Source organism: Oncorhynchus keta, chromosome 32 (assembly GCF_023373465.1).
Source record: "Oncorhynchus keta strain PuntledgeMale-10-30-2019 chromosome 32, Oket_V2, whole genome shotgun sequence".
NCBI lineage: Eukaryota > Metazoa > Chordata > Actinopteri > Salmoniformes > Salmonidae > Oncorhynchus > Oncorhynchus keta.
The window spans coordinates 17345444-17372681 of record NC_068452.1 but is presented as its reverse complement, the minus strand read 5'-3'; the positions used below and the strand labels follow the sequence as shown (position 1 = coordinate 17372681).

At 42.2% G+C, this 27238-nt stretch overlaps 1 protein-coding gene across 3 annotated transcripts; it reads right to left on the bottom strand.

The window, feature by feature from the left end:
* Positions 1-1342: 1342 nt before the first annotated feature.
* On the bottom strand, positions 1343-27238 carry LOC118365759 (uncharacterized). Of its 3 annotated transcripts, none has more exons than XR_008088501.1 (9): positions 26969-27238; positions 16261-16290; positions 15732-16052; positions 15277-15591; positions 14689-14985; positions 10745-11065; positions 10419-10556; positions 4369-10284; positions 1343-4322 (listed from the first exon to the last, which is right to left on the bottom strand). XR_008088501.1 is itself a non-coding variant. In XM_052490714.1 (8 exons), exons 1-8 carry the CDS (start codon positions 26997-26999, stop codon positions 9971-9973), a joined length of 1767 nt encoding a protein of 588 aa, XP_052346674.1. In that variant the 5' UTR covers positions 27000-27238; the 3' UTR covers positions 1343-9970. The 3 variants fall into 3 exon arrangements, 1 of the variants encoding a protein (XP_052346674.1); XR_008088502.1 differs by having other exon boundaries at positions 1343-4276; XM_052490714.1 differs by having other exon boundaries at positions 1343-10284.

The following is a 27238-nucleotide window of genomic DNA, read 5'->3' as shown; positions in this document are numbered from 1 at the left end:
AAGTACACATTTCACCTTCACAAGAATTTAAGCTTTCAGCCGATATATGTACCGACATTTGTTGCTTCTCTAAAATCTGCGATCGTGACACAAGGCGCTGCATGATTTACAACTGCCCTGTTGACGGAACGCCTATCCTTAAGAGGTTTCTGGTTTGTCTGACACAACCGAAATTGTCTTAGCAAGTGGGTCACTGTTTGCTCTCCTTAACAACATTGCTGTGTTACTCCGTGAATCCTACCAAAGGATGACGTGTGGGAGAAGAGCCAGGACACAAAACACAGACGCCTATCTCCAATCGAAGAAGCACGCTGGTGGGCTAAGGATAGTGCTTTGAAGAAGATCTTTGGATCCTTTGGAAAGCCAGACCAGGGTCTCTATTTTGAACTACTCCTCGCACTATCAGACATAGTATATCAGCCAATGACTATCTTTTTTACTCCAGGCTTCAGGTGATGTAGATGAATCATGACGGTTTGTGCTGCTCTCTTACAGGTTCCGTTCTGTTTGGAGAGGTGTTCAACCACTGTTTTTTAGAAGGTGTACTCTCACGACTTAAAGCCAGCCAGCTGACCCTGAGCAACAGTTAGACAGATCTGTGTCTCAGTGAGTATTGTGGATATTTTAGAATCTTCTTTTTTCACTCTAGGCTTCATGTGATGAGAGGTTGTTCAATCATGACAAATTCAGTGTGTTTTTATAACAACGTGCAGCGTGTTTGTGTGTGTGTTCTGCAGCCTTTTTAAAGTAGTACTGCAATAGTGAACAATGGTTGTGATGCAGCTAGGTGGCTGTATTAGGGGCTGGTCGTGTGTGTGCGTGCGTGCATTAGCAGGGCAGCCGTGGGGGAGTATACAGGGGCCGTTTTTTACTCCCAGTCCGTCCCCGTCTACACCTATTAGCCCCACTCATCACATTACGGATTCACATGTGAGGCCATGTGCTAAACAGAGTGAGTAAGGTAGTGTAGTAAACAACCAAAGAGTTCAAGACTAAAAGAGCTGAAATGAGCAGCCTATAATAAGGAAAAACTCGACTAGATAAAAACACACTTTATCTAGTCCTTGGCCTATATCCTAATCTGACTTTGATGCAGGTCATGTTGTTCTACACATTACCGTCTCTGGTAAACACACTCTATATCAAATAAAATCTAAGTTTATTTGTCACATGAACAGGATACGTAAAGTGTAAACTGTACAGTGAAATGGTTACTGGCATATTTGCATAGTGGCAATATCAAAAAAAGAAAGTGTCCAGATGAAAATTTGGTACAACTATTTTATAATTATTAAATTACGCTTACCCAGACACACTTGTCTAAACTGATTGGCCGTGTGAAAGAAATGCTATAACCACCCCTCAGCCACATCTATACTGAACAAAAATATGAACACAACATGCAGCAATTTCAAAGATTTAACCGAGTTTCAGTTCATAGAAGGAAATGAGTTAATTGAAATTAATTCATTAGGATCTAATCTATGGGTGGGTCAGGGAGGACATGGGCCCAGCCACTTGGAAATCAGGCCCACACGCTGGGAAGTCCCAGTCAATCAGAATGAGTTTCCCCACAAAGGGCTTTATTACAGAGAGAAATACTCACCAGCACTAGACATGGACACATATTCATGAAATACATTAGATGGACATAATCACCCCAGACACACCTGGCTAACTTGATGGGTCATGTAATGATCTGGCGAAGTGGAGTCTTTTGTTTAGACATGTAGCTATCTAGCAAAACAATTCACCATAATTTCAACCCATACTACTAGCAATACAAACAGATTGTCATAGCTAGCCACCATGCATGAAATGCTGTAGTATGAATCTGCAGGTAGCTAAAGCTAACCAACTCGGTTCAATGTTAACTAGTTAGCTCAAATGATCCTATAACTAGCAATGCAAATAGATTTCTGAGATACTAATACTATTACTACCCAAATCATACATGTGATGTTTGCTAGCGAGCCAGCAAGCTAATGTTCGCTAGCTAGCAAACAGAACGCTTTAAATTGCAATGAAAACAACTTTCGGACAAAATGTGAAATGTATAATATGTGAAAATGAGGCTAGACTCTTACCTATACACAATGCATTCTGAAAGTATTCAGACCCCTCAAGGGCTGTGGATCTAGTAGGTGCCCTTCCAGATACATTCAAGGACTACAGAAGTGAGGATTACTTTGGAGAATTATGGAAAGAGGTCGGAGAGATGGCAGAGCACTGCAAAATAAGTGTACAAACAGTGTATAAGAGACAACCTAAAACAAGCTCAAGATTTCACGACTCATTGATGATGAGCACTGTAGGACAGAAAAATCGTGACCCAAGTGATGGTGAGAGCTTCCAAAGAGCTATCTTTTATCAGGTGCTTGACAGTCTCGGAGCTGCAGAGGCGTTTTTCAAAGAAGAATTGCAAGATGATGCAAGGGGTCCAGTCTCCCAACCCAAAGAGTACAACATTATTGAATGGGGAGCCTCTGTTTGCCTTTGCAAACATGAGATTCATCAAACCAAGCGGCTTCTTGATAGGAGAGAGAAAAGTGGAAGGGACAGACCATCTACTCTCCTTGACTTTGTTGTGTTTCTAGAACCTTATAAAGAGGTCTTCCATGAGCTATTTCGACTTTGTAAGATTTCTGTTGTTACACCAGTCAGCAGTGCTTATTTTGCCAGAGAAGTTTCTCAGGTTTAAAATGGATTAAAACCCACCTTAGGACAACAATGGTTGATGACAGGTTAAGTCACCTCGGAATTCTCATTGCTGAGTCAAGAAGGGCACGCTCCCTCAACATGGATGACTTTGTGAAACATTTAGTCAGTTCTCACCAGAACCACAGATTTAATGCTATTTAACTCTACCTAGGATAATTTGGCCCTCAGGTGGTCCCTCCGGTCATGATCATCAAGGACATCAAGGACATCAACCACCCGAGCCACTGCCTGTTCACCCCGCTATCATCCAGAAGGCGAGGTCAGTACAGGTGCATCAAAGCTGGGACCGAGAGACTGAAAAACAGCTTCTATCTCAAGGCCATCAGACTGTTAAACCGCCACCACTAACATTGAGTGGCCGCTGCCAACACACTGACACTGACTCAACTCCAGCCACTTTAATAATGGGAATTGAAGGGAATGATGTAAATATATCACTAGCCACTTTAAACAATGCTACCTTATATAATGTTACTTACCCTACATTATTCATCTCATATGCATACGTATATACTGTACTCTATATCATCGACTGCATCCTTATGTAATACATGTATCACTAGCCACTTTAACTATGCCACTTTGTTTACATACTCATCTTATATGTATATACTGTACTCGATACCATCTACTGTATCTTGCCTATGCTGCTCTGTACCATCACTCATTCATATATCCTTATGTACATATTCTTTATCCCCTTACACTGTGTTTAAGACAGTAGTTTAGGAATTGTTAGTTAGATTACTTGTTGGTTATTACTGCATTGTCGGAACTAGAAGCACAAGCATTTCGCTACACTCGCATTAACATCTGCTAACCATGTGTATGTGACAAATACATGTGATTTGATTTGATTTGAAATCTGCCCCGTGTACTAGCTAGTACACTGACATTCCAAAATGATAAATCCAAAGGGTATCATGTCACACAGATTTAATTTGGTCTTGATTAGGCCAATTCCAAAGCTTTTATTTGCTATTAGTTAACATAATATATATGAGCATAAATATGACACTGTAAGTTTGTAATATTGATCTGCACCAAACATTTTTTAATTTTCAAGTCCATTTCTGCTTGGATGTCAAATTGCAGTGTGTTTTATTGTAAATGTACTTTTCAGTAAATAAGCTATGCAATTTCTGTAACACACAAATGCTATCTTACCTCCTTGGTGCTTGAGCTTTATTTACTGAAAATATTTTGGATGTTCAACACTTCTAGACACAGATTATGAAAACAGAGTGACCAAAGTCTCTCCAGTATGTGAGTACAGTGTGTGTGTGTGTGTGTGTGTGTGTGTGTGTGTGTGTGTGTGTGTGTGTGTGTGTGTGTGTGTGTGTGTGTGTGTGTGTGTGTGTGTGTGTGTGTGTAAGAAAGAGAGAGAGAAGTTGAGCTGCAATTTGGAAACACTGACTATTCATAGTATGTTAAAGAATTATAGTGAAGTAACCCTTTTGGACCTTACTATCTGTCACATTGAATTCTAGTGAAGTAACCCTTTTGGACCTTACTATCTGTCACATTGAATTCTAGTGAAGTAACCCTTTTGGACCTTACTATCTGTCACATTGAATTCTAGTGAAGTAACCCTTTTGGACCTCACTATCTGTCACATTGAATTCTAGTGAAGTAACCCTTTTGGACCTTACTATCTGCCACATTGAAGAACTCCGGGGTTCAGTGAATTATCACTTCTTCCTCTAATCAGCAATCATAGGATTCATTCATGCTCCTTAGATGCCAGGTTAGGGTTACACACTCATTTTCTGTCATGGTCTATGGACCCACTGAAGTAGCCTTGGCCACCCCATGTATACAACTGTAGTTCCGCCACTGGTAATAATGTGCAGTGTAGCCCAAAGATATTGTTTTTGTTGTGTTGAACTTGACAGTAACAGGTGTGTGTGTGTGTGTGTGTGTGTGTGTGTGTGTGTGTGTGTGTGTGAGTGAGGGGGGATTCTATACATTTTTTACTCAGTGAACATTATTTTTTGCACACATGTAGCCTTGTGCACTTGATCAATGTCAATATTGGCCCCAAAAATAGAGCAAAAATAGAATGCCTGTTTGTTTCATTCTATTTCCACTTTAACATGTTTTTTCCCAAGTGCAATATTTACAGTTGAAGTCGGAAATGTACATACACTTGGGTTGGAGTCATTAAAACTCGTTGTTCAACCACAAACTATAGTTAACAAACTATAGTTTTGGCAAGTCGGTTAGGACATCTACTTTGTGCATGACAGAAGTAATTTTCCAACAATTGTTCAGACAGCTTATTTGACTTATAATCCACTGTATCACAATTCCAGTGGGTCAGAAGTTTACATATACTAAATTCACTGTGCCTTTAAACAGCTTGGAAAATTCCAAAAAATGATGTCATGGCTTTAGAAGCTTCTGATAGGCTAATTGACATCATTTGAGTCAATTGTAGTTTTCAAGGCCAACCTTCAAACTCAGTGCCTCATTGCTTGACATCATGGAAAAATGAAAAGAAATCATCCAAGACCTCATAAAACAATTGTAGGCCTCCACAAGTCTGGTTCATCCTTGGGAGCAATTTCCAAATGCCTGAAGGAACCAAGTTCATCTGTACAAACAATAGTACGCAAGTATAAACACCATGAGACCACATAGCCATCATACCGCTCAGGAAGGAGATGCATTTTGTCTCCTAGATATGAACTTACTTTGGTGCGAAAAGTGCAAATCAATCCCAGAACAACAGTAAAGGACCTTGTGAAGATGCTGGAGGAAACAGGTACAAAAGTATCTATATCCACAGTAAAACAAGTCATATCGACATAACCTGAAAGGCCGCTGAGCAAGGAAGAAGCCACTGCTACAAAACAGCCATAGAAAAGCCAGATTACGGTTTGCAACTGCACATGGGGACAAAGATCGTATTTTTTGGAGAAACGTCCTCCATAGAACTGTTTGGCCATAATGACCATCATTACGTTTGGAGGAAAAAGCGGGAGGCTTGCAAGCCGAAGAACACCATCCCAACCGGTAAACACGGGGGTGGCAGCATCATGTTGTGGGGGTGCTTTGCTGCAGGAGGGACTGGTGCACTTCACAAAATAGATGGCATCATGAGGTAGGAAAATTATGTGGCTATATTGAACGATCATCTCAAGACATCAGTCAGGAAGTTAAAGCTTGGTCGCAAATGGGTCTTCCAAATGGACAATGACTCCAAGCATACTTCCAAAGTTGTTGCAAAATGGCTAAGGACAAAAAAAGCCAAGGTATTGGAGTGGCCATCACAAAGCCCTGACCTCAATCCTATAGAACATTTGTGGGCAGAACTGAAAAAGCCTGTTAGAGCAAGGAGGCCTACCAACCTGAGTCAGTTACACCAGCTCTGTCAGGAGGAATGGGCCAAAATTAATCGAACTTATTGTGGGAAGCTTGTGGAAGGCTACCCAAAACGTTTGACCCAAGTTAAACAATTCAAAAGGCAATGCTACCAAATACTAATTGAGTGTAAGTAAACTTCTGACCCACTGGGAATGTGATGAGAGAAATAAAAGCTGAAATACATAATTCTCTCTACTATTAGTCTGACATTTCACATTCTTAAAATAAAGTGTTGATCCTAACTGACCTAAGACAGGGAATTTTTACTAGGATTACATGTCAAGAATTGTGAAAAACGGAGTTTAAATGTATTTTGCTAAGGTGTATGTAAACCTCCGACTTCAACTGTAACATTGGATTGGTTTCTTTTTTAGAGTTAGGTTCACATGAACTACTTTTTATTTTACACACAGACTGATCGTGTAGATCATATTCCTTGTTGTTTAATTAGTTAAAACCTGCATTTCCCCCAAGCAGGGATTCTTTGCATGTTTGTGCAACAACAAAAAAGTGTCACCTTTTTGGGCCCTCGCCAGTTTGCATCCCTGTGCTCTCCTCTGGGGCCAATAAGATACTGTTTGCTCAATTGGGAGTTGAGAATGTTGATAACTGGAGACATATCAGAGTATTTTCTTTGTCTTCTCTTTTCAGCAATAGCCATTTGCTTTCTAAACTATGTTTTTTCCTATGATTGTATTTTGAAGTATTGATGTAGGCCTAGACCAATTAAACTTATTTTCACTGACTGCTGCAACTCAACAATCAGCTATTTGGTAGGCTATTTGCCGCATCCCCGGCCAAATTGCATACTGCCAAAATACTTGACCCAACATGAATGGTTTTATGCATGTGATGTCAGAATGCACTCGCTGTTTCAAAATGTGATTGTTACGCAATAGGACAGTTAACACGCGCTACCTGTTAATTATCTATAGGCTATGTTTCAACTTGTAAATTTCAAAATATTTTCTAACAACAGTTTGATTTGAGGTATGTTCTGCCTCCTCATTCATTTGCATAGAAGTAGCTCCTTTCAGCGTTGCGGGCAATTTATGTTTGAGGCTTTACATTTCGAGGATCCCACACACTTCACAAGTTTCCGCAGATCAAGTATGCAGATAGATGTGTGCAGTTTTGCACAAATTGGCACCTTTTCTGGCTGACACTCGCATGGCCTTCCTTATTGTTTTCCTTATAAATCATAACTTTGGACATGTGTACGTTCCTATCAAAGTAAGTGCCTTATTTTCTGTATATCATGTTTTTTCGTTTCCACTGTAGCATACAGTATGTATGTATGTATGTATGTATGTATGTATGTATGTATGTATGTATGTATGTATGTATGTGGCATAATGTATTTACAGTTTTATTCATGTTTTCAAGTTCTGCTGACAAATAATGCATTCCGATTATTGCATAGATTGTAATGGACACCTATGATGTGTGTAGAATACTTTTAAAGGTTGTACTGATTATAATGAGCTAATGCTAAGCTATTTGCGGCGCCATGCTTGTTGATATTATACAATTCATTCTGGTCTGACAGACCAAAGATGTTATAATGAGCTGAAGGAATGGTTCACTCATCTTTCAGGTAAACTCCTGGAAGCGAATGAAGGGATGTGAATGATCGTAGACGACACACCCCTGTCAACATGTGTACAGCAAACAGACTAAACATCTTGTTTCCTCTTATCTTTGGTTGATGTGAAAAAAAATGTGGCGGTGCGCACAAACTACCCATCATCGGATTGCTTTCCATTTCTAGAAAGAGTTTTACTAAATTATTTCGATCAGTGTTGAGCTGACCCGTGATGTGATGAATTATAAATAGTATTTGCTATTAGGTAATGCATATTGTGGTTTTTGTCACCCGAGAGTTATCTAAATATGACCGCTTTGTTGGGTCAATATTTCCTCAGTTACATGCAGATGAATGTAAATGTATACATACATGTTATTCAGTCATTGTACCCACACTGCTCGCACGCGGCAATGAGCGTCTGCGTTGCCAGGCACTAAAATAGTAGTTGTTCCTATTTGTGGTGCAGAACGCGCTGCAAGTCCTGCCTCTCCCATCTCCTCATTGGCTTTTAGAAGCATATGCCACGTGCCATCTCCTCATTGGTTATACACACGTGGGTGATTGAAAGATTAACGGAGGTCGGTTGTGGTAATGCACCTTATGAAAGTTAGTTGCCAATTGCCATATAAAGTCCAAAGAAGAAAAAGCCTGGAAAGTGGAGAGATGACTAGAAACGATTCGGTTCATGCGTGGATTAATTGTTAGAGTAGAGGACCTTGTGCATTTCAGGAAAAATAACAATGTGTATATCCAAGGACAAATTAGCTAGCAACAGCAAGCTAGCTATCTAAATAGCAACTGCATGCTAGCCAAATTGCCAAAAATGTTTAATGCTTTTGACCTTTCCCCAAATTAATATAATGATTCAGAGTTTGTTTTGATATTTCAACCTGCCTGTCGTGATCGTGTTGGGTGTGGGGGGACAAAATCGATTTTCCCGTAGCACGCGCTCCAGCAGGTGTATCTCACTGATCATCCCTAAAGCCAGCGCCTCATTTGGCCGCCTTTCGTTCCAGTTCTCTGCTGCCTGTGACTGGAACGAATTGCAAAAATCGCTGAAGTTGGAGACTTTTATCTCCCTCACCAACTTCTAACATCTGCTATCTGAACAGCTAACCGATCGCTGCAGCTGTACATAGTCTATCGGTAAATAGCCCACCCAATTTTACCTACATCTTCCCCATACTGTTTTTATTTATTTACTTTTCTGCTCTTTTGCACACCAATATCTCTACCTATACATGACCATCTGATAATTTATCACTCCAGTGTTAATCTGCAAAATTGTAATTATTCGCCTACCTCCTCATGCCTTTTGCACACAATGTATATAGAGTCTCTTTTTTTCTACTGTGTTATTGACTTGTTACTTATTTACTCCATGTGTAACTCTGTGTTGTCTGTTCACACTGCTATGCTTTATCTTGGCAAGGTCCATTTGCAAATGAGAACTTGTTCTCAACTAGCCTACCTGGTTAAATAAAGGTGAAATAAAAAAATTAAAAACTTGTCACATTCAGGACATTTGAACTTTGTAAGGACTGTGCTTTTGAAAAGAAAAATCTGTGAAAAAAAACAGTGTGGCTCCCTCAAATGCTGACTGTTGCGTCAGTCGAAACTGGACGTTCTAAATAAGCGTTCTAATCAAACCGGTTTGATCGTAGCTCCAGGGACCATACTTTAGAATGACCACACCCGTTTGCTGGTAAGTGAGAAAAGTGTTAAAACAATCAACAGCTCATTTTTAAAAGAAGCTAAGGATCCTCTGTGGTCAAATCATATTCTCTGGTGTAGTATTTGTAATGATGTTGTTCATTTCTGTACAAGACACAAGTCATTATTAGGTCGTCATTGCAAATAAGAATTTGTTCTCACTAATTGACCTCGTTAAATAAAGGTCAAATACATTTTTTAAAAGATAGCTAATTTTGGCAAATGTCATTCAATTTGCTTTAGGGTAAGCTTATCTTCCCCTAGCCGACTGGATGCGCCGCCCATGTCAACATCAATGTATGAGTAGCCGGTGTATAAAAGAGCTGGCTGCGAGGCTTACAAGGCCAAGTTCAAATGACAACATCAAAATAGCCTAGATAGCTGACCCCAAGCAAACTGTCAGGTTCTGTCTCTGCTCAATGCTGAGAGAAACGTACACAGGCTGGCAGCTTCTCGCCAGGCAAATGTCTGCATGTTCCCAAAGCTAGCCAATCGATACGCTGAACAGCTGTTGCATTTTAATGCAGGATTGGAATGATTTTAGCCATTTTTTTTTTGCAGCCTACTTTTATTTAATTTTTATCTTGAGCTGTACCCAGCTGACGCGCATGCCTGTGTTACAGCGTTGTCCTGAGCGGAGACATTAACGTAATCTTCTTCATCATCGTCACTGTTCATTTTTTCATGAGACCCCCCACAAACACCCTTTCTTTGAGTGTTTCCCTCCCCGTTGTCATAGACATCCTCTGATTTCCCACAGCTGTGCCCTTTCTCCTCCTCATTCTTCTTTTCCCTCTTCCCTCTCTCCAGACCTCTCTCGTAACAGACGTTTTCAAAAGTCACATAGTTCTCCCCCTCTTCGTTGTCCTCTCCTCTGTGTCTGTTGTCAGTACCTGTTGCATTAAACGTTTGCTCATGAATATTCGCAAGAACAAACTCAAGGGAATAAAAAAGCCTTACAAACAAAATGATATCAGCAAAAGTCTTTGGGACAAATTTGAGTTTACAGTGTGATGATATCACTTACATTCTCTCTGGTCAGTCTCTGTAGATGGCTTGCTGCTCCTCCTGGTCCTCCTGTTGACTAGACAGAAGATAAGCAGAAGCAGAAACAGGAGTGCGAGGCCACCAGTCCCTCCAGAGGCAATGATGGGGACCATAGAGGCTGAGGAAAAGGTAGGTATTTCAAGGTTTAGACCTACAGATCAAGACTTGTAGATGGCCAATTCATAGGATATAAAACCCCCCAAAAAAGTGATATGAAGGATTATGAATCATTTTACAATACTGTGATTTTTCTCTCACGTAAATGCTATTTTAAATTAAAAAAATGTAAAGCACGAGTTATTTTACCTCTAATGGTGACAGCTAGTTCACTATTAGCCGACCTGAATGACCGCGTGGAGATGTTGACTCCATAGCTGCAGCTGTATTTCCCCTGGTCTGTATACTCTGCAACAGGGAAGTGGAAGCAGGCAGAGTGGTTGACTGCTGGCATAGTCTCTGTTCTGTTGGAACCAGAGAAGTGCAGATAGAAGAGGCCTCTGGGATACTGTGGCTGAATGGAGCAGATGATGGAGAAGCTGTGGCCCCTGGTCACCTCTGGCCCATGAGGTTCCCAAAACATCCCTCCATTTGGAGGACTAAGAGAGATGTTGGGCTGTAGCAGGACCACTTGGAAGAAAGTAAACAGCAATATGACTGTAATGTGATTCCATATTCACACCTTGTAACTGAGAAATATGTGTGTGACACAATGAATATGAGGTTAAAGTGCAGACGGTCCGCTTTAATTTGAGGGTATTTTCATCCGTATCGGGTGAACCGTTTAGAAATTACAGTACTTTTTGTACATAGTCCCATTTTAGGGGACCAAAAGTATTGGGACAAATTCACGTACAGTACCATTCAAGGGTTTTTCTTTATTTTCCCTATTTTCTACATTGAAGAATGATAGTGAAGACATCAAAACTATAAAACAAACATATAAGAAATCATGTAGTAACCAAAAGTTTTAAACAAATCAAAATATATTTGAGATTCTTCAAAGTTGCCATCCTTTGACTTGATGTCAGCTTTGCACACTCTTGGCATTCTCTCAACCAGCTTCACCTGGAATGCTTTTCCAACAGTCTTAAAGGAGTTCCCACATATGCTGAGCACTTGTTGGATGCTTTTCCTTCACTCTGCGGTCCAACTCATCCCAAACCATCTCAATTGGGTTGAGGTCAGGTGATTGTGGAGGCCAGGCCATCTGATGCAGCACTCCATCACTCTCGTTCTTGTTCAAATAGCCTGGAGGTGTGTTGGGTCATTGTCCTGTTGAAAAACAAATGATAGTCCCACTAAGCGCAAACCAGTTGGGATTGCGTATCGCTGCAGAATGCTGTGGTAGCCATGCTGGACAAGTGTGCCTTGAATTCTAAATAAATCACCAACAGTGTCACCAGCAAAGCACCCCCACACAGTTACACATCCTCCTTCATGCTTCACGGTGGGAACCACACGTGCAGAGATCTTCCGTTCACCGACTCTGCGTCTCACAACGACATGGCGGTTGGAACCAAAAATCTCAAATTTGGATTCATCAGACCAACGGACAGATTTCCCCTGGTCTAATGTCCATTGCTCATGTTTCATGGCCCAAGCAAGTCTCTTCTTCTTATTGATGTCCTTTAGTAGTGTTTTCTTTGCAGCAATTTGACCATGAAGGCCTAATTCACGCATTCTCCTCTGAACAATTGATGTTGAGATGTGTCTGTTACTTGAACTCTTTGAAGAATTTATTTGGGCTGCAATCTGAGGTGCAGTTAACTCTAATGAACGTGTCTTCTACAGCAGAGGTAACTCTGGGACTTGATGTCCTGTGGTGGTCCTCGTGAGAGCCAGTTTCATCATAGAACTTGATGGTTTTTGCAACTGCACTTGAAGAAACTTTCAAAGTTCTTGAAATGTAATTTCTTATTGCTTATTTGAGCTATTCTTGCCATAATATGGACTTTGGTTTACCAAATAGGCTATCTTCTGTATACCAATCCTACCTTGTCACAGCACAACTGATTGGCTGAAACACATTTCACAAATTAACAGGGTAAACATATTAATTGAAATGCATTCCAAGTGACTACCTCATGAAGCTGGTTGAGGGAATGCCAAGATTGTGCAAAGCATCTCAAATATAAAATATATTTTGATTTGTTGAACACTGTTTTGGTTACTACATGATTCCCTATGTGCTATTTCATAGTTCTGATATCTTTACTATTATACTGCAATGTAGATAATAGGAAAAATAAAGAAAACCTTGAATGAGTAGGTGTGTCCAAACTTTTGACTGGTAATATATATGTTTAAAATAGTCAAACGTTTAGTATTTTTGGTCCCATATTCATAGCACGCAATGACTACATCAAGCTTCTGACTGTACACATTTGTTGGATGCATTTGCTGTTTGTTTTGGTTGTGTTTCAGATTTATTTTGTGCCCAATAGAAATGAATGGTAAATAATGTATTGTGTCATTTTCGATGTACTTTTACTGTAAATAAAAAATATGCTGCTCAAAAAAATAAAGGGAACACAATGGAACTCCAAGTCAATCACACTTCTGTGAAATCAAACTGTCCACCTAGGAAGCAACACTGATTGACAATACATTTCACATGCTGTTGTGCAAATGGAATAGACAACTGGTGGAAATTATAGGCAATTAGCAAGACACCCCCAATAAAGGAGTGGTTCTGCAGGTGGTACCACAGACCACTTCTCAGTTCCTATGCTTCCTGGTTTATGTTTTGGTCACTTTTGAATGTTGGCGGTGCTTTCACTCTCGTGGTAGCATGAGACGGAGTCTACAACCCACACAAGTGGCTCAGGTAGTGCAGCTCATCCAGGATGGAACATCAATGCGAGCTGTGGCAAGAAAGTTTGCTGTGTCTGTCAGCGTAGTGTCCAGAGCATGGAAGCGCTACCAGGAGACAGGCCAGTACATCAGGAGACAACCCAGCAGCAGGACCGCTACCTCCGCCTTTGTGCAAGGAGGAGCAGGAGGAGCACTGCCAGAGCCCTGCAAAATGACCTCCAGCAGGCCACAAATGTGCATGTGTCTGCTCAAACGGTCAGAAACAGACTCCATGTGGGTGGTATGAGGGCCCGACGTCCACAGGTGGGGGTTGTGCTTACAGGACGTTTGGTTGGCCCTGGGTTCCTCCTAATGCAAGACAATGCTAGACCTCATGTGCCTGGAGTGTGTCAGCAGTTCCTGCAAGAGGAAGGCATTGATGCTATGGACTGGCCCGCCTGTTCCCCAGACCTGAATCCAATTGAGCACATCTGGGACATCATGTCTCGCTCCATCCACCAACGCCACGTTGCACCACAGACTGTCCAGGAGTTGGCGGATGCTTTAGTCCAGGTCTGGGAGGAGATCCCTCAGGAGACCATCTGTCACCTCATCAGGAGCATGCCCAGGCATTGTAGGGAGGTCATACAGGCACGTGGAGGCCACACACACTACTGAGCCTCATTTTGACTTGTTTTAAGGACATTACATCAAAGTTGTATCAACCTGTAGTGTGGTTTTCCACTTTAATTTTGAGTGTGACTCCAAATCCAGACCTCCATGGGTTGATAAATTTAATTTCCATTGATCATTTTTGTGTGATTTTGTTGTCGAGCACATTCAACTATCTAAAGAAAAAAGTATTTATTAAGAATATTTCATTCATTCAGATCTAGGATGTGTTATTTTAGTGACCCTTTATTGTTTTGAGCAGTGTATATAATATGTTTCTAAAAACTTCTACATGAATGTTTTACCGTGATTACGGATAGTCCTGAATATATTCGTGAACAATGATGAGTGAGAAAGTTAGATGCACAAATTCCATAGCCCACAAAATAATCTGAAACACTACCAAAACAAACAGCAAATGCATCCAAGTGCGTCGAGTCACAAACGTGATGTGATCATTGCATGCTCGGAATATGGGACCAAATACTAAACGTTTGATTACTTTATTACACATACTGTATGAGTGAATTTGTCTCAATACTTTTGGTCCCCTAAAATGGGGGGACTAGATACAAAAAGTGCTGTCACTTCTAAACGGTTCGCCCGTTTAGAATGAACATACCCTCAAATTAAAGCTGACAGTCTGCACTTTGACCTCAGTCATTGTATCATTTCAAATCTAAAGTGCTGGAGTACAGAGCCAAAACAAAATATTTGTCACTGTCCCAATATTTTTTGAGCTCACTGTAGATTAAGCAACACTTGTTTCCCAACTACCACCTCACCTTTAGTAACGTTGCTGTAAGGGGAGCTGATGGCTTTGCCGTTGGAGTGGGTTCTGTAGAGACAGCTGTAACTGCCCTGGTGTGAAGCGTCCGTCTTAAACTTTGTTAAAGTAGCCCTGGGCTGTGAGGATCCAACGGTCACGGTCATGACGGAGTCTCCATTCAGATAGAAGATGAACTCCACAGCATTACAGAGGATACGGGATGGAAGAGTGCAGGTGAGTTGGACCTCCTCTCCATGCATGAAGGCAGAGTAGGACGGGTCTGTGGAGAGTGAAGGCTTCTGCAAGACAACCCCTGTTGGACAAAGAGATGTAGTTTAGTGAGGAAACAATAATCACAACCTATCTGGTCTTCATACTATATAAGCCACATGCTCTGTTCTAGGTTTCCCCATCTGGTCATATAGCACCAAGTCAGGCCTGGGTTAAGTTTCTTTGTGCAACGGTCAACTCTCCACTAGGTGGCAGAGCAGGCTACAATACTGCAGTAATATGCTTTTTTAGGATTTTCTCTATGACGAGACCTTTCTGCACAATTCAAAGCATTCAAACCAAATGTATAGACAAGGCAAAGAGACTCCCTTACCTGAACAAATAACACCTGCGTCGTTACCATGATTACAGTTATGTGTTCCTCCTCCTGTGTGTGGGCACTGTGTGATGGAGCACTCTGTGCCAGAGCAGTCAACATCATCCTGCCAGATGGGCCCACTTCCCTGACCAAAGTAGGCCCCCTCTAGGGCACTATCAGCTCTCCCACAGCCAAGCTGTCTGCAAACCACAGCAGCATCATTCAAGTCCCACACGTCGTCACACACGGTCCGCCAGTGACCAGTTTGATAGACCTCCACCCTCCCAGAGCAGAGGTCACTCCCATTGACCAGTCTGATATTAGGTTTAACTAGGCATGAAAGAACATTTGACAATTAAATGCATTTCAGTATCATTTTTATCAACTAAATCGATGCCAAGTTGACACAACTAAAATCAAGGTATTTCGACTTTTAGCAACCACAATAGCAACAGAGGGACTTTTCTTACCTGAGCAGACAAGTCTGGCATCTTGAGCCTGTAAACAGTCATGGTGTTTCAATCCTCCATGTGAGCATTCTGTGAGGGAGCTCTCAGTGCCTTTACACCCAACATCATCCAGCCAAGTAGGCCTGCCACCACTACCCTGACCTATGTGGGCACTACCTTTGGCACTCACAGCTCTCCCACAGCCCAGCTGGCCACACACCACATTGGCATCGTTTACGTCCCACTTCTGGCCACACACTCGTCCCCACTGGCCCTTGTAAAGAATCTCTACTGTCCCCGAGCAGCGATTAGTGCCATCGACCAGCCTGATCTCTTCACCAGCTCACAAAGAGGAAAAGAGATGATCGGGAAAAATAATGAATAATGATTCATAATCAAATAAGCAATTTAACACCGTCAGTATTGTCAAAGTTGTTCTATTAAAAGTTGTTACAAATGTGTTGCTTAACCTTTTATGGACTTTAACAGCATTTAAACAGCATTTTAAAACCTTTTTGAGACTTGTGTTCACATGTAAATGAACACTTACCTGCCAATGAAGATAACACCATTCGATGAGCTGTTGGAGAGAAACACAGTGAAATCTGTTATGAATGTTTTGTAATGTTTAAAAAAATGTAGAACTACCTTAATTCTGCTGGAAGAGTATCCTTGGCAGCAGCTAATGGGGATCCATAATAAATATCAATAAACACAGACTACCAAAACATTACAATTTAAACAAATATTTACTGAAGTTGCCATTTCTAAATGGATAACACCTTACTATATGTCCAGTACAAAAAAAATCATACATTTTTTTAAATATACGTTTGATCACCATTTAATAAATGTTATTGTTACATTTAGATATGTTAGTAAGCTATATGTAGATAGTTATTGATACATTTATAAAACAACTTTAAATGTAATCCCAGCAAGCGAACATAATTTGCATATGCTGTTGTGGTATTTAAACCATTTGTAAAGCCGGATGGTTATGTCTATATTGAGCTCAAGGATTTCCTTTGTGAAACTGCCCTGTGAGAGATGTATGTGTCATGTACCATAGTTAACAATTGTGGTTAACATTTGCCAGCTGCTTAGTATTCAGATTAAGCTTCATTTAAAAATATATATATATTTCTCACATTATAGCCCTCTTCTAAAATCATATAATCCTGCTTTCTGCAAAAATCTATGAATGACTCTCAACACTTTATTTTATGAAAAAGTTTCCCCACTTGATGTAGACTTACGTTATTTCCTGATATAAAAGGGACTGGAAGAACACATAACTCTAGAGTCTAGAAAGGGGGGGGGGGTCTGTGCATATTTGTAAACAGCAGCTGGTGCACGAAATCTAAGGAAGTGTCTAGATTTTGCTCACCTGAAGTAGAGTATATTATGATAAATTGCAGGCCACACTACTTGCCTAGAGAGTTCTCAGCTATACTTTTCGTGGCTGTTTATTTACCTCCACAGGTAGATGCCGGCACTAAGACTGCACTCAGACAGCTGTATAAGGAAATAAGCAAACAGGAAACCACTCACACAGAGGCGGTGCTCCTAGTGGCCGGAGACTTTAATGCAGGGACACTTAAATCAGTTCTACCAATCTCTATCAACATGTTAAATGTGCAACCAGAGGGAAAAAAAATCTAGATCACCTGTATTCCACACACAGAGATGCGTACAGAGCTCTCCCTCGCCTTCCATTTGGTAAATCCGACCACAACTCTATCCTTCTGATTCCTGCTTACAAGCAAAAAATTCAAGCAGAAAGCACCAGTGACTTGGTCTATAAAAAATTGTCAGTTGAAGCAAATGCTAAACTACCGGACTGTTTTGCTATCACAGACTGGAACATGTTCCGGGATTCTTCAAATGACATTGAGGAAGACACCACATCAGTCACTGGCTGAGGGTAGGTAGCAACACATCTGCCACGCTGATTCTCAACACTGGAGCTCCCCAGGGGTGCGTGCTCAGTCCCCTCCTGTACTCCCTGTTCACCCACGACTGCATGGCCAGGCACGACTTCAAAACCATCATTAAGTTTGCTGATGACACAACAGTGGTAGGCCTGATCACCGAAAACGATGAGACAGCCTATAGGGAGGAGGTCAGAGACCTGGCCGGGTGGTGCCAGAATAACAACCTATCCCTCAACGTAACCAAGACTAAGATAGATGATTGTGGACTACAGGAAAAGGAACACCGAGCACGTCCCCATTCTCATTGACAGGGCTGTAGAGGAGCAGGTTGAGAGCTTCAAATTCCTTGGTGTCCACATCAACAACAAACTAGAATGGTCCAAACACACCAAGACAGTCGTGAAGAGGGCACGACAAAGCCTATTCCCCCTCATGAAACGAAAAAGATTTGGCATGGGTCCTGAGATCCTCAAAAGGTTCTACAGCTGCAACATCGAGAGCATCCTGACCGGTTGCATCACTGCCTGGTACGGCAATTGCTCGGCCTCCGACCGCAAGGCACTTCAGAGGGTAGTGCGTACGGCCCAGTACATCACTGGGGCAAAGCTGCCTGCCATCCAGGACCTCTACACCAGGCCGTGACAGAGGAAGGCCCTGAAAATTGTCAAAGACCCCAACCACCCCAGTCATAGACTGTTCTCTCTATTACCGCATGGCAAACAGCACCGGAGTGCCAAGTCTAGGACAAAAAGGCTTCTCAACAGTTTTTACCCCCAAGCCGTAAGACTCCTGAACAGGTAACCAAATGGTTACCCGGACTATTTGCATTGTGTGCCCCCCAACCTCTCTTTTACGCTGCTGCTACTCTCTGTTCATCTTATTTGCAAAGTCACTTTAACTATACATTCATGTACACACTACCTCAATTGGCCCGACCAACCAGTGCTCCCGCACATTGGCTAACCGGGCTATCTGCATTGTGTCCCACCACCCGCCAACCCCTCTTTCTACGCTACTGCTACTCTCTGTTCATCATATGTCCATAGTCACTTTAACCATACCCACATGTACATACTACCTCAATAAGCCTGACTAACTGGTGTCTGTATGTAGCCTCGCTACTTTTATTTTCAAAGTGTCTTTTTACTGTTGTTTTATTTCTTTACTTACCTACACACACACTTTTTTTCTCCCTCCGCACTATTGGTTAGAGCCTGTAAGTAAGCATTTCACTGTTGTATTCGGCGCACGTGACAAATAAACTTTCATTTGATTTGATGTTAACAGTGTAGGGAGATCTGTGTGACAGCCAGAAAGAAAGTTAATCGGCCTCACGCCAGTTGTTCTGGAGATAAAACAAAAAATGGTGGCTTCTAGTAGCTAACTACACTGTTAGCTACATGTCAAAAGATAAAATAACTACTGAAAAGAAGATTTGAATTCAGATAAACTACCACGCAAAGTGTAGTTAACCTCTTGAACCTCTGGGGGCAGTATTTCATTTTTGGATGAAAAATGTTCCCGTTTTAATCAAGATAATTTGTCACGAAAAGATGCTCGACTATGCATATAATTGACAGCTTTGGAAAGAAAACACTGACGTTTCCAAAACTGCAAAGATATTGGCTGTGAGTGCCACAGAACTAATGCTACAGGCGAAACCAAGATGACATTTCATACAGGAAGTGAGCCAGATTTTTGAGGCGCTGTGTTCCAATGTCTCCTTATATGGCTTGTGAATGCGCAAGGAGAGAGCCTACACTTTCTGTCGTTTTCCCAAGGTGTTTGCAGCATTGTGACGTATTTGTAGGCATCTCATTGGAAAATTTTACATTTTTCCATTTTGAACAGAGGAGAAACCAAACTGCCACGAGTGACTTATCATCGAATAGATATGTGAAAAACACCTTGAGAATTGATTCTAAACAACGTTTGCCATGTTTCTGTCGATATTATGGAGTTAATTTGGAAAAAAGTTTGCGTTGTAATGACTGAATTTTCGGGGGGTTTTCTTAGCCAAACGTGATGAACAAAACGGAGCGATTTCTCCCACACAAATAATCTTTTTGAAAAAACTGAACATTTGCTATCTAACTGAGTCTCCTTATTGAAAACATCCAAAGTTCTTCAAAGGTAAATGATTTTATTTGAATGCTTTTCTTGTTTTTGTGAAAATGTTGCCTGCTGAATGCTAGGCTTAATGCTATGCTAGCTATCAATACTCTTACACAAATGCTTGTGTAGCGATGGTTGAAAAGCATTTTTTTGAAAATCTGAGATGACAGTGTTGTTAACAAAAGGCTAAGCTTGTGAGCCAATATATTTATTTCATTTCATTTGCGATTTTCATAAATAGTTAACGGTGCGTTATGGTAATGAGCTTGAGGCTATAATTACGCTCCCAGATACGGGATTGCTCGTCACAACAGGTTAATATAACTGCACTGTCCAATTTAAAATAGCTATTACAGTGAAAAAATACCATTGTCTGAGGAGAGTGCACATTTACAAACTTGTAAATGTATAATAAAGCACATTTTGGCAGGCTTGATACAATATTTGGTGTAATAGTAGCGAAGACATCAAACCTATGAAATAACGCATATAGAATCATGTAGTAATCAAAAAGCGTTAGACAAATCAAAATAGATGTTATATTTGAGATTCTTCAAACTAGCCACCCTTTGTCTTGATGACAGCTTTGCACATGCTTGGCATTCTCTCAACCAATGTCATGAGGTAGTCACCTGGAATGCATTTCAAAAAACAGGCATGCCTTGTTAAAATTTAATTTGTGGATAAAATAAAATAAATCTTTCCTTCTTCAATGCGTTTGAGCCAATCAGTTGTGTCGTGACAAGGTAGGGGTGGTATACAGAAGATAGCCCTATTTGGTAAAATACCAAGTCGATATTATGTCAAGAACAGCTCAAATAAGCAAAGAGAAATGATAGTCCATCATTACTTTAAGACATGAATGTCAGTCAACGCAGAAAACTTCAAGAACTTTCTCAAGTGCCGTCGCAAAAATCATCAAGCACTATGATGAAACTGGCTCTCATGAGGACCGCCACAGGAAAGGATTCCCCAGAGTTACCTCTGCTGCAGAGGATAAGTTCATTAGTTACCAACCTCAGAAATTGCAGCCCAAATAGATGCTTCACAGAGTTCGAGTAACAGAAACATCTCAACATCAACTGTTCAGAGACCGCGTGAATCAGGCCTTCGTGGTCAAATTGCTGCAAAGGAACCACGACTAAACCACTACACACACAGTGTGTGTATATTGCATGTGTACAAACACCTGCACGCCATCAGCCTCGGGTAAACCGGCATTAACTGTAAAAACACTGTCCCTCAGTTTCATTCAAACTTACTTTTCATTTTGTTTTATTTTTACTTAAAATTATTATTATTATTTTTTAAATCTTTGACCGTCATTCTATCCCTGGCCCAGCAACTTCACTCCCACTTGTCTCCAATTCCACATCCCAAACCTCAGCTTCCCTCAGCCCAACACACCTATCTCTTCTGGCCACCCTCTTCGGATGTCTATGCACCATATATCTTTCAACTATGCTGTGATGTTTTACATACAATTTCAATCTATCTAATCAAATGCAACTCACAGACTGCGAGTTGAAGATAAATACTTTTACTAAGAGTATTAGTAATTGACGCACCCAGAGCTCCCAACGGTACTATTTCTAGGGTCAATTTTAGATCAATGTTCTGCAATGGATCTATGTCCAGCTACTGTGAAACATGTGGATGTGCGTAAAACCCTCCATAGTCTGCGTTGTTTTAATTTTATATGCCCATGGGGAGAAATGATGGTGCCTGTAAGTGTGACAAAGCCTATTTAAAACAAGTTGTTTTGGTTTTGATTATAATTATTATTTCTCTTTTTAGGACTTATGAATAATTACTTTCATAATACTATACTATAATGCTTATTGACAATGTTTGGCGTGTTCATGCTCAGCCATAGTGTAATGTGCACTAGGCCTAGCCCCTATATCCGTGTGAATGGTATTGAAGCCATGCAAGTACTTAGAACAATGTGGACTGCAAATGGGTTCAAGTTAACATATTTAGCAATGATAAGTCTACATTTTGTTACGTCGTTTCTGCAAGCCATTTAACAAACTATAACGGACTAACATTGGAAATGGAGTTGATTCCTAGGCAATTCATAAAAGACTGTAAATGCACAACTTGAAGCAACCACACATTTCGGCATGGAGCACGTTCTGATTGGCCGGTGAGGGGCCAAGCCTCGGCACAGCCACAACTTGTTCATTTATCAGAATCCAGCCCTTTCGTCGCGGCGCCAAAAAACGCACGACAATTGTGATAATGAAAGTGACACAAATATGTGACACAGCCCTGAACCCATAGCGATACCGCCTGCGATTAAAGATACCATTGCGTTAGGTTTGTTAAAATAGAGCCCTACTGTGCTCTTGACTTTTTCCACATTTTGTTTGATTACAGCCTAAAACATGAAATCATTTCCCCCCCTCATCAATCTATACACAATACCCCAAAAATACAAAGCAAAAACAGGTTTTTAGAAATGTTTGCAAATTGGTTGGGGAGCGTTGCTGCACAGCTATTTTCAGATCTTTCCAGAGCTGATCGATTGGGTTCAAGTCCGGGCTCTGGCTGGACCACTGAAGGACATTGAGAGACTTGCCCTGAAGCCACTCCTGCGTTGTCTTGGCTGTGTGTTTAGGGTCATTGTCCGGTTTGAAGGTGAGCCTTCACCCCCCAGTCTGAGGTCCCGAGCGCTCTGGAGCAGGTTTTCATCAAGGAACTCTCTGTTCTTTGCTCAGTTCATCTTTTCCTCAATCCTGACGAGTCTCCCAGTCACTGCCGCTGAAAAACATCCCCACAGCATGATGCTGCCACCACCATGCTTAACCGTAAGGATGGTGCCAGGTTTCCTTCAGACATGACAATTGGCATTCAGGCCAAAGAGTTAAATCTTCATTTACATTACATTTACATTTACATTTAAGTCATTTAGCAGACGCTCTTATCCAGAGCGACTTACAAATTGGTGCATTCACCTTATGACATCCAGTGGAACAGCCACTTTACAATAGTGCATCTAAATCTTTTAAGGGGGAGTGAGAAGGATTACTTTATCCTATCCTAGGTATTCCTTAAAGAGGTGGGGTTTCAGGTGTCTCCGGAAGGTGGTGATTGACTCCGCTGTCCTGGCGTCATGAGGGAGTGTGTTCCACCATTGGGGAGCCAGAGCAGCGAACAGTTTTGACTGGGCTGAGCGGGATCTGTACTTCCTCAGTGGTAGGGAGGCGAGCAGGCCAGAGGTGGATGAACGCAGTGCCCTTGTTTGGGTGTAGGGCCTGATCAGAGCCTGGAGGTACTGAGGTGCCGTTCCCCTCACAGCTCCGTAGGCAAGCACCATGGTCTTGTAGCGGATGCGAGCTTCAACTGGAAGCCAGTGGAGAGAGCGGAGGAGCGGGGTGACGTGAGAGAACTTGGGAAGGTTGAACACCAGACGGGCTGCGGCGTTCTGAATGAGTTGTAGGGGTTTAATGGCACAGGCAGGGAGCCCAGCCAACAGCGAGTTGCAGTAATCCAGACGGGAGATGACAAGTGCCTGGATTAGGACCTGCGCCGCTTCCTGTGTGAGGCAGGGTCATACTCTGCGGATGTTGTAGAGCATGAACCTACAGGAACGGGCCACCGCCTTGATGTTAGTTGAGAACGACAGGGTGTTGTCCAGGATCACGCCAAGGTTCTTAGCGCTCTGGGAGGAGGACACAATGGAGTTGTCAACCGTGATGGCGAGATCATGAAACGGGCAGTCCTTCTCCGGGAGGAAGAGCAGCTCCGTCTTGCCGAGGTTCAGCTTGAGGTGGTGATCCGTCATCCACACTGATATGTCTGCCAGACATGCAGAGATGCGATTCGCCACCTGGTCATCAGAAGGGGGAAAGGAGAAGATTAATTGTGTGTCGTCTGCATAGCAATGATAGGAGAGACCATGTGAGGTTATGACAGAGCCAAGTGACTTGGTGTATAGCGAGAATAGGAGAGGGCCTAGAACAGAGCCCTGGGGGACACCAGTGGTGAGAGCGCGTGGTGAGGAGACAGATTCTCGCCACGCCACCTGGTAGGAGCGACCTGTCAGGTAGGACGCAATCAAGCGTGGGCCGCGCCGGAGATGCCCAACTCGGAGAGGGTGGAGAGGAGGATCTGATGGTTCACAGTATTGAAGGCAGCCGATAGGTCTAGAAGGATGAGAGCAGAGGAGAGAGAGTTAGCTTTAGCAGTGCGGAGCGCCTCCGTGATACAGAGAAGAGCAGTCTCAGTTGAATGACTAGTCTTGAAACCTGACTGATTTGGATCAAGAAGGTCATTCTGAGAGAGATAGTGGGAGAGCTGGCCAAGGACGGCACGTTCAAGAGTTTTGGAGAGAAAAGAAAGAAGGGATACTGGTCTGTAGTTGTTGACATCGGAGGGATCGAGTGTAGGTTTTTTCAGAAGGGGTGCAACTCTCGCTCTCTTGAAGACGGAAGGGACGTAGCCAGCGGTCAGGGATGAGTTGATGAGCGAGGTGAGGTAAGGGAGAAAGTCTCCGGAAATGGTCTGGAGAAGAGAGGAGGGGATAGGGTCGAGCGGGCAGGTTGTTGGGCGGCCGGCCGTCACAAGACGCGAGATTTCATCTGGAGAGAGAGCGGAGAAAGAGGTCAGAGCACAGGGTAGGGCAGTGTGAGCAGAACCAGCGGTGTCGTTTGACTTAGCAAACGAGGATCGGATGACGTCGACCTTCTTTTCAAAATGGTTGACGAAGTCATCTGCAGAGAGGGAGGAGGGGGGAGAAGGATTCAGGAGGGAGGAGAAGGTGGCAAAGAGCTTCCTAGGGTTAGAGGCAGATGCTTGGAATTTAGAGTGGTAGAAAGTGGCTTTAGCAGCAGAGACAGAGGAGGAAAATGTAGAGAGGAGGGAGTGAAAGGATGCCAGGTCCGCAGGGAGGCGAGTTTTCCTCCATTTCCGCTCGGCTGCCCGGAGCCCTGTTCTGTGAGCTCGCAATGAGTCATCGAGCCACGGAGCGGGAGGGGAGGACCGAGCCGGCCTGGAAGATAGGGGACATAGAGAGTCAAAGGATGCAAAAAGGGAGGAGAGGAGGGTTGAGGAGGCAGAATCAGGAGAAAGGTTGGAGAAGGTTTGAGCAGAGGGGAAGAGATGATAGGATGGAAGAGGAGAGAGTGCGGGGGAGAGAGAGTTAAGGTTGGGACGGCCCTACCGTCCGAGTGGGGCAGTGTGGGAAGTGTTGGATGAGAGCGAGAGGGAAAAGGATACAAGGTAGTGGTCGGAGACTTGGAGGGGAGTTGCAATGAGGTTAGTGGAAGAACAGCATCTAGTAAAGATGAGGTCCGTATTGCCTGCCTTGTGAGTAGGGGAAGGTGAGAGGGTGAGGTCAAAGAGGAGAGGAGTGGAAAGAAGGAGGCAGAGAGGAATGAGTCAAAGGTAGACGTGGGGAGGTTAAAGTCGCCCAGAACTGTGAGAGGTGAGCCGTCCTCAGGAAAGGAGCTTATCAAGACATCAAGCTCATTGATGAACTCTCTGAGGGGACCTGGAGGGCGATAAATGATAAGGATGTTAAGCTTGAAAGGGCTGGTAACTGTGACAGCATGAAATTCAAAGGAGGCGATAGACAGATGGGTAAGGGAGAAAGAGAGAATGACCACTTGGGAGAGATGAGGATCCCGGTGCCACCACCCATGACAATTGACCAGAAGCTCTCGGTGTGCGAGAACACCATCATCATCAGACCAGAGAATCTTGTTTCTCATGGTCTGGGAGTCCTTTAGATCCCTTTTGGCAAACTCCACGTGGGCTTTCATGTGCCTTTTACTGAGGAGTAGTTTCCATCTGGCCACTTTACCATAAAGGCCTGATTGGTGGAGTGCTGCAGAGATGGTTGTCCTTCTGGAAAGTTCTCCCATCTCCACAGAGGAACTTTGGAGTTCTGTCAGAGTCACCATCGGGTTCTTGGTCACCTCCCTGACCAAGGCCCTTCTCCACCGATTGCTCATTTTCGCTAGGTGGCCAGCTCTAGGAAAAGTCTTGGTGGTTCCAAATTTCTTCCATTTAAGAATGATGGAGGCCACTGTGTTCTTGTGGACTTTCAATGCTACAGAAATATGTTGGCACCTTTTCCCAGATCTGTGCCTCGACACAATCATGTCTAGGCTTTATTTTTGCACTGACATGCACTGTTAACTGTGGGACTTTATATAGACAGGTGTGTGCCTTTCCAAATCATGTCCAATCAGTTGAATTTACCACAGGTGGACTCCAATCAAGTTGTAGAAATGGAAACAGGATGCACCTGAGCTCAATTTCAAGTCTCGTAGCAAAGGGTCTGAATACTAATGTAAATAAGGTATCTGTGTTTTACTTTTAATACATTTGCACGGTATTGGGTGCAGATTGATGAGGATTTTAAAAAATATATTTTAGAATAACACTAACATAACAACATGTGGAAAAGGGGTATGAATACTTTAGGAATGCACTAAGTGCACTAACTGGGAAATGTACAAATATTGAATTTTAATTTAATTCCAATTCAAAACAGACCAAACAGTTTTTTTTTTAATTTTGAATTTAATTCAACTTAAATACTCCACTTTATGAGTGAATTCCATCATTTATAATTTACTCCGACCCTGGTTTAAACCCTCCAAACTCATGTTTGTTATATAAATATGTCCGTTTAACTATCTGGTTTGCTATTCCAAATAAAATGACTTTTTTTCTTGTGTGTCTTGAAAGAGGATGCTATACCTGAATAATATGTCAACTGCGACATCACTAGAGGATAAATCCTTGTAATTTTCACGTAGATGGACCGGTGTTATCCTCTCCACAGCTTTAAGATCCTATTTTGCTAAACTTTTCTGGGATATGTACACAAAGCACATCAACTTTTAACTTTGACGTCGCAGTTGTGTGAGACGAACGCAGACATGAGAACAGGAAACAAGTCCTTTGTTATAGGTCAGTTTGAATTTGCCACTGTCTACCAAGTCGCTCGTGAGCAATATTCATGGAGATCCAAATTAGCCTGTTAAAATTGCATTGCAGATATTAATATATCCAATATATAAATAGCCTATTGAAACAAGGCTAGAGAAAGACAATAACATACAGTACTTGTATAAAGCAGAATGCACAGAGACAACGGATACCCAGCTATAGCTGTGATGATCTATTGGTGTTGATGTAAGGCACTTGAAATACCTTCCTTTATGAAAACTGTGTTACTGTAATACTCACCTAATGCTATAAAGAGTAGAGTTGTCACCATCTTTATCCTTGTAATGTCCACCAATGTCAGCTAGGATTCTCACCAACACTTGGTAGTAAAGTATTGCAATATTTATCCCCAGATTTAACTGTTTTTAAGTTACAATATGATGGATGAGCAAAACAAAATTCTGATGAACCAAAATTGAGAGTTAAATTACAATTATCTGGCAATAATAACTCCACGTAGAAAAGGTCAATCAATGTGTGATCTTCTCTAGACACTTTCTGGTATCAGCA